This window comes from Montipora foliosa, chromosome 1 (assembly GCF_036669935.1).
Source record: "Montipora foliosa isolate CH-2021 chromosome 1, ASM3666993v2, whole genome shotgun sequence".
In the NCBI taxonomy this organism is placed as follows: domain Eukaryota; kingdom Metazoa; phylum Cnidaria; class Anthozoa; order Scleractinia; family Acroporidae; genus Montipora; species Montipora foliosa.
Window position 1 is genome coordinate 37,005,524 of NC_090869.1, and position 12,752 is coordinate 37,018,275.

Genomic DNA, 12,752 nt, shown 5'->3' on the forward strand with positions numbered 1-12,752 from the left:
ATATCGGCCTTGAAGCTAATAGGGCACGTAGTTGCCGGTGTTTGTGGTCTGCCTTTTGTTGTGTATCATGGTTGGGAGGGTAAAAAAGGGGCCAAAGGGGCTTCGTTGGCAAAGTTAATAAATAAAAATAAATAAATTCTGCAGAAATGCTAAGCTCTTGTACGTTGGGAGCAGCATGACAGTGCACAATTGAACATGATGAGTAAGCCTGGAATCGAGAGCAATTTATTTCAAGGACCGAGCGGGAGCATACTTGACACGCACTAAAAAAAAAGCCCCTTACAGTATTTATCACTGTAAAATAGAAATTGTGACGTTTTTAAAACTAAAAAACAGGTATTGTATTAAAATGTATCATATTTACAAGAACAAATACGAAGTTTTGCTTCAATTCACGCCTGTCCCTACCCTACACAAGTAGTTTACTTTGGTCCGGAACTGACGAGCGAACAAAGTTATTGATATAGCTGAGACTACTGAAATTTTTGATGCAGTGTTAACAAGCCTTACATGGAAAAGCGTGCCATGTCTAAGCTGATTTTTGTGTCGATTTTGCTTTTGCTTTATGCAGAATCGACAAAATCGCTGACGAAATCAGCGGTTCGTGAATTGACCGGTTTACATTCGAAAGCAAATCGATATCTTATGCCGGCTTCCAATAATGGAACAAAAGTCAACAAAACTTGCCAGGCTGCCCTTTTTGAACTCCTGAAATCACCATCGGCAATGTTAGTATGTAAGTATGATGAATTTGATTTGATTCTCATCTATGTGTACTGCTTGTTTTCTGCAAGTTATTTCCATATGTCCTTGAGCTTAATAATTATTTAAAAGACTTTAATTCATTTTCTTACATACATAAGCTTATATTACTGTTATTGTAGCTCCCTATAAAGGGTTTTGCAGTTTCGATGTGCATCTTCGCGCGTCGATCATCATTTTTGAGTAGCTACAAAGTACGAGAATATAGAGTCCGAAAGTGTGACGTCAATAAAGCTTTATTCAGCTGCTTTATTAATTGATTTTAGCAAAAGTTGCGGTAAAATGCCAACTGCGAACCCTTTTATTTCAACGGTGAAAGCTGGTCGCAAATTAAATTGGCGACTCCTCCAGATATTTTAATCACAAAGGGAAATACCGTAATTTTCAACAATGTCTACGTATCTCTTTTTCCATGATCTTACTCAAGCGCCACAAGCGATGAAAGACTCCACTTGCACAAGGGAAGGAAAGACAGAAAAACTTGATATGAAATTGCACAATTTGTTTTGGTCTGGAATCCTGTAATTCTCCACTTGCAGCTTGCAATTTGCAATCTTTATAGTACTTTATAGTAAAAGCAGGATTTAATGAGCTAACACAAATTTGAGGAATTTGAAAAGATTGTTTAACCAAATTATCAAAAAAACAGATTTCCGCAGGGAGAACTGTCATTGTGTTAATATCAAGAGTCAATCTGACGACAAGCTAGTGTAGTGAAATCTAATAAGTTGAAGAGTTTGTACCAATTGTTTTTGCTATAGTATACCCTGGGTTCCAGAGGTTATTTTCTCGCTATGAAAAGAGCGAGTCACGAAGCGGTGACAAAAACCTCTGGTACAAACCATTAAAAACCTCACTTCCATGCAAACCAACTTATTTTGATTGACTTCCAGAGTAAGTGTTTATTTTAGAAACTTGGGCAAACCGGTTTTATCCACGTGATCAAAATATTTGTGCAATGTTTACCGGTCACTCTACTGGGAAATTCTCACGGTGGAGTGAATTAATCGTTGTCACTGTCACGTAACAAAAAAATAAAATCGAAACTGTTCAATGAAATAAGCTGAAAACTTGGAATGTTGTAGGAGACAAATTCATAAATCACCTCACCAGTACTCAAGTCTGTGCAATACATCGTTTCTGAATTTTTTGTTGAAGCCTTTCACACAACTATTATTTGTTACAAATGCAAACGTGAATTGGAGAAATTTGCATTCAAGTCCTAGAATTAGAACTGAAAAAATTTAAAGAACTTTACGAGTCCTTGGAGCAGTTTCAATATGACTCGAGGCATTGAGGTGTAAAGATGTCAGAAGCTCAGTCACACCTTCGTCAAATTCCCAAACCAAATGAGAGTGCTTGTTTGATTACGCCCCCCCCCCCCCCCCTAAGGCCACCCAAACAGCGAACATTCATCCAGCGTCAATGAGACGAATTAACCTCAATCTGCCAGCCATGAATTTGTGATTATCGTGTCGCTATCGCTACTGTACCATTGATAGTCTTCTTGTATTACACCAGTGAAAAACCGGTTTGATCGTCCCCCTCGACTTAACCAATGGCAATCCTTATAACAAAACGGTTTGTCGATCCACCAATGAAATCTCCAGGGTCAAAACTTGACTCTGGAAGTGGAAAGCACAATGTGATTGGAGCGGCATGTTCGGAAGGATTAACAGCCTGTACCAGAGGTTTTTCTCACCGCTTCGTGACTCGCTCTTTTGTCGCTCTTTTCATGGCGAGAAAATAACCTCTGGAATCCAGGGTAGCTATAGTACATGTAATGAATGAGATGGCAAAATTAATACAGTCTGTTAACAATGGTTAATGAATGGTGACTGTGATAAGGAGGGCAGACGGGAACCAACAAAAGCTAAAAATTGAAGAACCTTTAAATTAATGGACAAAACAATGAAAGATCTGACAGAACAGACAAGCTAAACTTTTATATACAAATATTAATGCAGTAAGCAGTGGGACCGCTAATCATCATGCCTCAGTGCTTTATGTTAAATTGTGCAAAATATCTATTGCATATTATAACTGTTACCTTCCTTTTTTAGAAGAGAGAAACAGACAAATGAATGAGACTACGAAATATTAGAGCACAGATACATACATGTATTACAACGCAGGTCCTAGGAGCTGTAACAGAATTTTCACTAAGTGATTAGTAGAGCTTGATATTGGTGAGATGAGGAAGAAAATGGCTAAGATACAAATTGAATGTAATTGACCATGCCATTCAAACATAGGATGTCATCCTGTTTCTCTAGGCATGGCATCTCTATTATCGATTGTTCCGATCTTTTCTGGGTCAGGCTTTAAACCCCCCGTAGGCAGCAGGTGAACATGGAATGCATCTTCTTTGCACTGTAACTTCATCTTTTCGCTGTTTAGCTTTATTTTTTTCTCTTGATATTAGCATATAAGCTCTTGTAAATTGCTATCATGATAAGCATTACATGTTCCATAAATGACTATATCATCGACATTGCGATTGACACTGGGAATATTGCCATTTAACTCTTGATGAAGATGCTTTTGAAATATTTCTCTTGACCAAAGGTCAAAATTATGGAGCCAATGATAATGCCCATAGGGTGTGGCGAACGTTGTGAGAATGCTCAATGCATGATCTGTAACAATACTGACTATGGATACATATAAGAGACAGATGTGTTGTTCTCTAGCTCACCTTTACTCGAGACTTAAGGCGTAATAAGATATATAAGTAAACATGATACAGTTAATTCGTTTAGAGTTGTGTGAGATATTGTGACATCCTTCCCCTTTAGTGAGCTCGGGTCTCTCCTTGATAGAGGGGATTCTTAATTCTAAACTGATCAAACGCTGCAATGATTAAACACTCATAAATCACCTGGCTGTATAATTATAAAGTTCCACAACAATAGGACACTCTAATGAATCATAATTATTGATGTCACTTATCAGGATTGATCATGGTGCGCCAATAGTGGCCGTACCATCTCAGTTCTTAACAAAACAAGCAAGCATTATAAGATAAGCTATGTATGCATGATATATATTGTCTATGTTCGCACATAGTCCTGTAAGTAAGCTGGAGGTTTCTTCAGCTTCTTGGGTCTTTCTGGTACAGTACTGGCTGTAGGTGACTGCAGTTGTGGTTGTTGGCTTGGTGGTGACTTTGCAGCAGACTCCTTTTTTGGACCTTCAGGGTTTGGTGCTGGAGTCATTGGTTTGACGATCAACGGTCCTCTATCTGGTTCTGGGATTGGAGGTGGTTCTTGTGTCTTCTTCAGGTGAAACCTGTTTCTACGGTAAGAGCCTCCATCTGGTGTGTCAACGAGGTATGACCGCTCATCCTGCCTTGCAGTGACAACTCCTTTCTGGCATTTCTTTTCACCAGTTTGGAAGGGCTTCATTGTCACAATGTCACCTTCTTTGCGATGTACATGTAGTAAGTCCCTGGCGCTTCGGTTGTAGTACTCTGCTTGAACTTCTTGTCGCCTTTGTAATTCTGCTCGCGTTCTGTTCTCTGACATGACTTCGGGTTTGAGTAGAGCCTTCTCCGTAGGTAGCAGTGTTCTTGTTCGCCTATTCATCAGACGTTGCGCAGGGGTAGTTTGCATTCCTTGGGTCGGTGTGTTCCTATAGTCAAGAAACGTCAGGTGGGGGTCGGTTCCAGCATCACGAGCTTTGATCATTAGGTTTTTTGCTGTCTTTACTGCGGACTCAATCTTTCCATTGCCCTCGCTGTTGTATGGACTACTCGGGTGGTGCTGAAAGTCCCAGTCTTTTGCAAACCTTTGGAATTCGGACGCCATGAACTGTGGACCATTGTCGCTTATTAGGCGGTCTGGACATCCATATCTTGCAAAGTGACTTCTCAGCTTGTTATGACTGCCTTTGCCAACGTTGAGGATAGACTGTCTACTTCCCAGAAGTTACTGTAGAAGTCGACCGTGATCAGGTAGTGCCTTTTGTCAAGTTCAAACATGTCAACCGAGACCTGTTCCCATGGTCGAGAGGGTATCAGGTGAGACATAAGAGTTTCCTTTTGCTGATCTCGTTCGTATGTGCGACACGTTTCACACACAGCTATCATTTCCTTCACTTTGGCAGCCATCCCAGGCCAGAAAATCGTTTCTCGAGCAGGTCTAAGGCAGGGTTCGGCTCCCAGCTGTGACCCATGAAGTCTTGCCTTTACTAATTTCTATTTTACATCAATGTGTAAAAATTCGCTTTAGCGATCAACAGGTGAACCAGTGAGTCCGAAGGAAGCTTTGGCGTCTTGGTTGCTTGTAAACTTAGACACACACACTTCACACTGCTGTGCGTGACACAGTAAATCGAACGAATTACTTTTGACTTAATCCCACCGCTGCCACCATGTAACAATACTGACTATGGGTACATATAAGAGACAGATGTGTTCTTCTCTAGCTCACGTTTACTCAAGACTTAAGGCGTAATAAGATATATAAGTATACATGATACAGTTAATTCGCATAGAGTTGTTTGACATATCTTTTTGTTGAGTGAATGCCCGTAGCCACTAAACTCGCAAGACATCTTTTTTGATTGCTTTCTGCACTTCAAGTTTGGACAGCTTTCTTCAATGACCCTATTATTGGGGCTTGGAGAGGGATTTCATGTGAATTTCAGCAATTTCCTTGCTACAAAACAAGTCAGTTCATCTAAGTATTCAAAGTGAAATCTCTCATCTGAAGAAGGTTTCTTGTGGTTCGCTTGTTCCTTATTCCCAGTATGAACATTTTGTAGCACAGGTTAGACCATGGGAAGCTTCTCTCTAATACTGAAATAATATCCTTCATAAATTTCGTTTACTTCGCTGATGCAATACATCTACATGTACCCTTCCATCATAACCAGAAGCAAGTCACTTCTGTCCTCATCTTCACTGTAACTGAAGGTTAAATTGATTACTTTAAATTAATTAATTAACCCTTTCACTCCTGTATTAAGGGCCCACAGGAGTGAAAGGGTTAAATCGAGATGTAGCAGTGGTAAAATCTGATGGAAAATCGTTGATTGGGTTGCCTGTCTGAGCCGTTGAAGCACTTGAACCTTCCATTTTATCGCGAGCAGTTTATTTCATCAGTGAAGAATAGAAGGTAATCGTTGGCACTAGGTGAAAAAAAGAAATACCGGTAAAGAAAAGGGAGGACAGGAACCAACAAAAGCTAAAAATATAGGAACCTTTAATGGACAAAACACTGAGAGATCTGACAGAACAAATTACATCTCGAAACTGACAAGCTAAACTCTTAAATGGAAATATTAATATTTAGCAGTGGGAAGGCTAATCATCATAAGGCCCATGCGTAATTACACGTTTCATAAGATACATGAAAAAATTACTCAATTCTGATTGGCGGAGAGCAGTGCAGTTCAAGTGTAACAATTTAGACAGTGCAAAAAGTGTAATACCAGTGCAAATTACACATCGAAATTCTGGATCATGATTGGCTAATAAACAATAGGGTTTGGTTAGGACCAATCAAATCTTTTGTTTTCAAATCAAGCACGCGCCCTGGATGGCGCAATTTATGGTGCAATTTTTCCCTGATTGCGTCATACACATGCGTTTCTTCTGCTTAACCATCTTGAATTTTTTCATGTAGATTATTAATAGGTAATCACATGATTTTACTTGTGCAATTTGGAATAAATAAGAACTTGTAATATTTTTCAAAGATTACAAATGGTTGTCTTTGAGAAAATTTACTTGTGCTTATTCATTCCAAATTGCACTCAAAATCATGTGATTACGTAGAATACAAATTGTGCAAATATCTTTAGGGAACACATATTATAACATTGACTCCGTCAGGTTCCTAGTGTACATAGTAGTAGAGTGGAGTGGAGTCAAACCTAAACCCTCCCATTGTTAGTTCAGATACTTTTAATACCACTAAGCTGTAGGAAACACTTGTGGGAGCTAGACCAGCTAAACCAGGTTTAAGTGACAATATTATTGGCTTGCTGCAGAATAATTATACTACCGGTACTAGAACTGAAATTTTTAGAATGTTTAAGATGTCATGAATGTGATTGGAAGAGATCTTTAATAATTGTTGATCAATTTCCAGATGCCGATGCCTCAGGCAGACCAGGAAGTGGATTTTTGTCAGGAAATCTTGTGTGGTTGGGATCTTATGCGCAATGTCAAAATACTCCTGGTGCAAGGTACTGCCTGGCTCCACGTGTGATGGTGCAAATCACTGGGCAGGTAATTGTATCAACTTATTTCTTTTGGGTGCATGAATTGTTGCTGACAGCTTGTTATTGACATGGATCAGGTTACCTATACATGAATTGTATAACACCTTTTTTTCTGTTACATGCACAGTTCTTTCCTTGCAATCAGCCATCCAGATTACTTTTTTTGGGATAAGTTTATTTCACCAATTTTTTATTGTACATACCTTCAAAGGACTCATTTCTTTTTCCTCTTTCAAACCAGAGAATTGAAATTTTTTTTTGATCAGAAATAATTAATTTTTAGAGCATTTAAACTTTGGAAAAAACTAATTTAGTCTTGGCCTTAACAGTACATAGAACATCTACCGGTACATGTAGATACAATGTATGTCTTAATAATAAGGCTCAATTCAAGTTAAATAATTTTGATCCAGGAGATTTAACAACAAGATGGTGACAGGAAGGTCAGTTTGGGGGATGGATGCTATAATTATAATAATAATTCTGGGTTGGTGATGATGATCTTAAGTACAGTATACTTACTGTAATTTCTGGCCGTTTGCTGATTATGTGTTACTTTTTCCTCAAACAGTTGTTGGTGCGGGTGAAAGGAATGTGCGGGTAATGTGATAATAATTTTTAAATATTCTGGTATAGTTTTAAAACCGTAAGCAGTGAAAAAAATATGAAAAAATATAAAAGTCATTAAAGAAACTGTTCCTAAAAACTGTGTATTGCCTCATTTATCCCGCTTTAATTGCCTGCTAATAGACTTTAATGCTCTCGATGAAAACTGATGCAAATTGAAATATATCAACAAATACATGCATCGTTGGCAAAAAAATCTTTTATCACATGTGTGCTATTTCTTACCTAGCTAATTTCACACTCAGCCTTTTTCTTTGTTAAGTTGAAAATGAAAACCTTATTCACCAACTGGAATAATAAACTCAGAAAATAAAAGAATAAAAATGTCAGTGAAATGTAGCAGGCTTCAACGTAGTTCACACAGAAGAAATGATGCCGACATGTTCATTTCATGGTGCTGCTGCTGCCGCCGCATAATTAATATGATGCGACATAAAAGATGATTGTTGGTATGCGTGTAAACAAACATTTACAGACAATATTTTAAAACACCGCAATGTTTGGCGCATCAGTAAAATATTCCTAGAAAGCACTGCTTTGAGGTAGAGTATTTTCTTGTTTCAAGCGATTTCCCAGAGTTTTGGATGCGACAACAGGGGCATGGACAGAAATGAAAAAACAGAGTAATGTACTAGAGCTAGCCAGGCATTGGAGGCAAGAGGGCTCAGCTATGAAAAAATTGTCAAGGATATGAGAGACACGCTGTAACCCGTTATGCTGTTTTAAAACCCATTCCAAGGCCAATTAGGAAAGTTGGTTAAAGAGGAAAGGTGCTGAACGAAACCCAAAAGGGAGGTAGAGGTCTACATAATACTGTTTTTGCCAGTAGATACCTGGCAGGTGCCAATCATCGGGGTGAATGGGAATAAGATGAAAGGCCGATTTGAGATCAGTCTTTGCCTTAAATGAACCCTGGCCCAGGGACTTGAAGATATGGATCGCGATCACATCGTCTACTCGGACATACAAAGTTCCCTCTCTAAAACATCTACGTTAATGGGGTTAGTTACGTCATTTGAACCGTACTTGGCAAGAAGCTGAGTTTTATCTCTTGTTGTGTTCGCCGGAACTGGTAGAGATATGGTAGCGTTGAGTGGTCCTTGAGATGCTGTTTGCAATGGGCAGTTGACGATGGAGTGGGCAGCAGCAGCAGACATGTGGGAACGGGCAAGTACATGTAGTGCACCCAGAGGTCTGGTTAAATCGGAAGCAGACATGTCTGTTTCGGGGCTAGGGGCCTGGAGCAAACAAGACAGTGCGGCTTAACAAGGCCAGAGAAGGTAATGGTCCACAGTTCAAGGTCAACTTGATCCCAGCATGTAGGTAAGTCGTAAGCGGCTCTATGGCAAAACTGTTCATTGTATGAAAGGAAGACCAACCCCTTGAGTTTAGTAGCCACCCTGCTTATGATCTGCTGGTACTTAAGCAACTCAAGGGGTCTTACAGGATACGATGAAACAGTAGCCAGCACATAGGCAGTATAGGCATTCAACCGCTTATTAATTTCCTCACACATTCAGCTACAAATTTTCTGAGAAGTTTCTTTTCTAAACCTACAACTGGCATCCTCTGTACTCTCATAAATTAAAGTACACTGAACATTTTAACCAATTGTAACCTTCTTCTACTTGATTCATGTCAGATCAACTGGTTGTTGCAGTGATCAAAATGGGTTTTCCGGCTTCACAGTTGTTGTTGGTACATGTATACATGACTCTGACTTAAGTTCTGGGACGAGGGAAGCACTGCCTCTGCCTCTCTTAGACTAGTATTGTTAAAAATAACTGTGAGCAAGAAAGCCCTTAATTACTGAAAAAGTTATGATAATAATTATTATTGCTGACAGTAGTAGCCTGCGAAATTGGCAGAAATAGATATTTTGCCAGCACAGACCATAGGACTGGGTCTGGGTGTCTGGCAGGGATTATAGGTAATTTTTTTGTATGATTGAGCAGTGAACCGTTAGGGATTTGAATCAGTCTAGTACCGGTAGGTAGGGGCTTGTGGCTCTTGCTGTCCTACATGCCCAAGTATAGATCTATACAGTTGTGATTGAGTTAGTACCGTTGTGTCTGATTGGATAGTGGAGGTAAAATAGGTAATAAATAATATTCATGTGTGGCTCTACCCAATTTTTCAGTTGTCATGCACCAATATTATTACTAAGTTCTTGTTGGATAAGAGCATTTTAGTTAACCCACTGAATGCTGGCGTTTTGTTACGTTGTATCATTGAAATGTACATTTATTGCTGTTTTTTCTTTATTTTAGCAACCTTGTTGTGGAAGGAGGGAAGGGAACTTTATTGAAATGTCTAGTCCTCCAGTGCTGGAGCACTAATTGGGGACACGTAAACTGAAAGCAACAAATTAATGCAAATCAAATCAAATGTTGGTTTTTGATGGGAAGGAAGAACAGAGAACCCCCAGAAAAACCTCTTGGTGCAGAGTAGAGAACCAACAAAACTCAACCCACCTGACCCAACGGAATCAACCCGAGCCACATTGGTGGGAGGGGAGTGTTCTCAACACTGTGCCATTCCTCGCAGTTTAACTGTGGTTTAATACACCCCTAAAATCAGTTTTCAGAACTAAAATGCCTGTGAAATGCATTTTCCACCTTTCCATTTCCAAAAAGTATTTTTTTTTTGGAGGGGGGGGGGGGGGGGGGGGCAAGCCCCTGCACACTGTGTACAGAAACCTCCAGCTGCTTTTAAGCAAAAGAAAACATACCACTTTAGCATGCTACAGCTGTACACTGCACCGATTTTGAAAGCAATTTTTCCTTGTTCTCCTTCTCAGCCTAGACCAGTTCCTATTGCATGGGGTGTTTGTGTGCCAGCTGCATGCACTGAGCAAGATGTTGCTTTTGGATTCAAGGAAATCATTCAAGGGCTCCGACGTATGTATACTTATTTATACTATGCTACCACAGTGAGTGTATTAATTTGCTCAATTTTTGGACTCAGGGTCCATTCAGGATCATTATCCCATGAGGGCTTGCTGATACAGAGATGATTATAGCCAATCATGACGATTTCCATCATGTGCAAGTTGAATTATTGCTTTTATTAAACATGCCTGTGCAAATTACATGTATAAACAAAAGAGACTGATGCTACAGTTGCTGATATTTGTAGAGCATAGTATAAATTATCTCTTAATAATAATAAAAAAAAAAATAATAATAATAATAATAATAATAATAATAATAATAATAATAATAATATCGCTTTGATGATCCATACGATGTTTTTGAAATTCATTTTTAATCAAGACATGTTTCGGATGAAACATCATCCATCGTCAGTTGTACAATGAGAAATAAACTAAAGTTGAGCAATAAATAGTGTAACAAAGTGAGATATAACATGAATAATTAAGGATGAAGGCGAGAACAGAACAACCACAAAACAAAACAGAAAAAACCAAACTATTTAAGCTAAGAAACAAAACTAATTAGTATGAAAGAGATAAATTAAAGGGGCTAGGTCACGCTATTTTAGGCATTTTCAGCACTGATCGAATGGTTATAGAATTAACTAAAATATCAAAATAACTGTTCAAAACTATAGATTCATGGCGTCTGACAGGATGCGGCGATGCGGATCCGCATAATTCACTGAAATCTGCATCTTCCGCATAATTCCGATATTTTCCGCAAAAAACAGAAGAAAAACCTAATATTAGTGATAAAGCAGCTCCTTAACATCCTCAAAAACATAAAAGCCGAAGAAATTGACGGTTTTGAAACGCTTATTTTCCTGAACATTGAAGAAAACACACCATTTCGTTCGCAAGATGAAAGTTCGTAAGAAAGATCGTAAGCAGTTTCCGCGCTTTTTTCGCCAATGAGCCTGGACACTAGTTTTTGTTCCTACAATGCTTTCCATTGGACGAGAAACAGTTACACTTCAGCAAATGACGTGACTGATAAGAAGCTAAGTCAATGATCGAGGGAATGGATCGCGCTCTAAAGGTATTACAATTTTGCTCCATTATCTCCAAATGGAAACAAAATTCATGACGAGAAACAAAATAATTTTTTATCGCTTTATTTATTTTACCAAAAGTTGCGGCAAAATCCCAACTGCTAACCCTTTTGGTCCCAAAGTGGTGACTCCTAAGGGCAAAAATTCAGTCACAAATGCGATTGTATTGGTTGCAATTTCGATTACGGATTTACCGTAAGCATGTAAATACATTGGACGGGCCTAATTATTAGTTTTATAACTTGTTTAAATTTCCGCATAATCCGGTGTAATTTCCGCATAATCAACGCATGTTTCCGCATAATATGGCCAAAAATTTCCGCATAATCTTTAATTTTTTTCCGCATCCTATCAGAAGCCATGTAGATTGAAGAACTCTAACAAAACACAGGGAAGCCAAGAAGGGACATGGATGGACAAAACTGGAGAGGATTGAAATGGATTGAGTTTGGGTAAATTTGAAAAACGTTTGCCCACCTTTTTTCAAATTTATATCAGTCTATATCAAAATGTCATTTACAAAACTTGAAAATCATTCTCAGTTGTTATGTGGCCGTGATTTTGCAAATGAAAGCTTGCTCTACCAATATGACGTTTAGAGCTCATAATTAACAAAATTAAACAAAATTTCCTAAAATAGCGTGACCTAGCCCCTTTAAGATGTTTGACTTGGGAATTTAAAGATGGCTGCTCCCAAAGCATATGCATGGCTTCTTTTAATTAATTTTCAATTGGAAACGTGTGGAAGCATAGTCGAGTTTAAACTCCTCGACTCTGCTTCCACAGGTTTCCAATTGAAAATTAAAGAAGCCATGCATATCCTTTGGGATCACCATCACCATTGAAAAAATATCTCTCCAGGAATAGTATTGCATAGCAACATTATAAAAACTATTACTTTGTGTACTAGATGTGCATACAAAATTATGCAACAAGGAAAAACAAAACTTAGGGGTATGTAGCTTGATGTGTCAAGCTACATACCCGTATGTACACACACATGTACTTTTATGAGAATTGCAGAATTACAGCAACTGTCTTTCTCCAAAAAGCAAAAAAATGTAAGGGCTTTCATCATCCATGTTTGAGAATTTATTGCTGTTCATAATAGTTATCACCCACAAAATTATTGAGGAAACACA

At 38.6% G+C, this 12,752-nt stretch overlaps 1 protein-coding gene across 1 annotated transcript in view; it reads left to right on the forward strand.

Moving 5' to 3' along the window:
• The first annotated feature begins 425 nt into the window (after positions 1–425).
• LOC137997664 (nose resistant to fluoxetine protein 6-like) overlaps positions 426–12,752 on the forward strand; it is a 36,847-nt gene continuing 24,520 nt past the window's right edge. Inside the window, exons 1-3 of the mRNA XM_068843783.1 lie at positions 426–736; positions 6,861–7,000; positions 10,421–10,520. Of these exons, the coding sequence (XP_068699884.1) occupies positions 511–736; positions 6,861–7,000; positions 10,421–10,520 (466 nt within the window). The 5' untranslated portion in view covers positions 426–510. The remainder of the gene's footprint in view (positions 737–6,860; positions 7,001–10,420; positions 10,521–12,752) is intronic.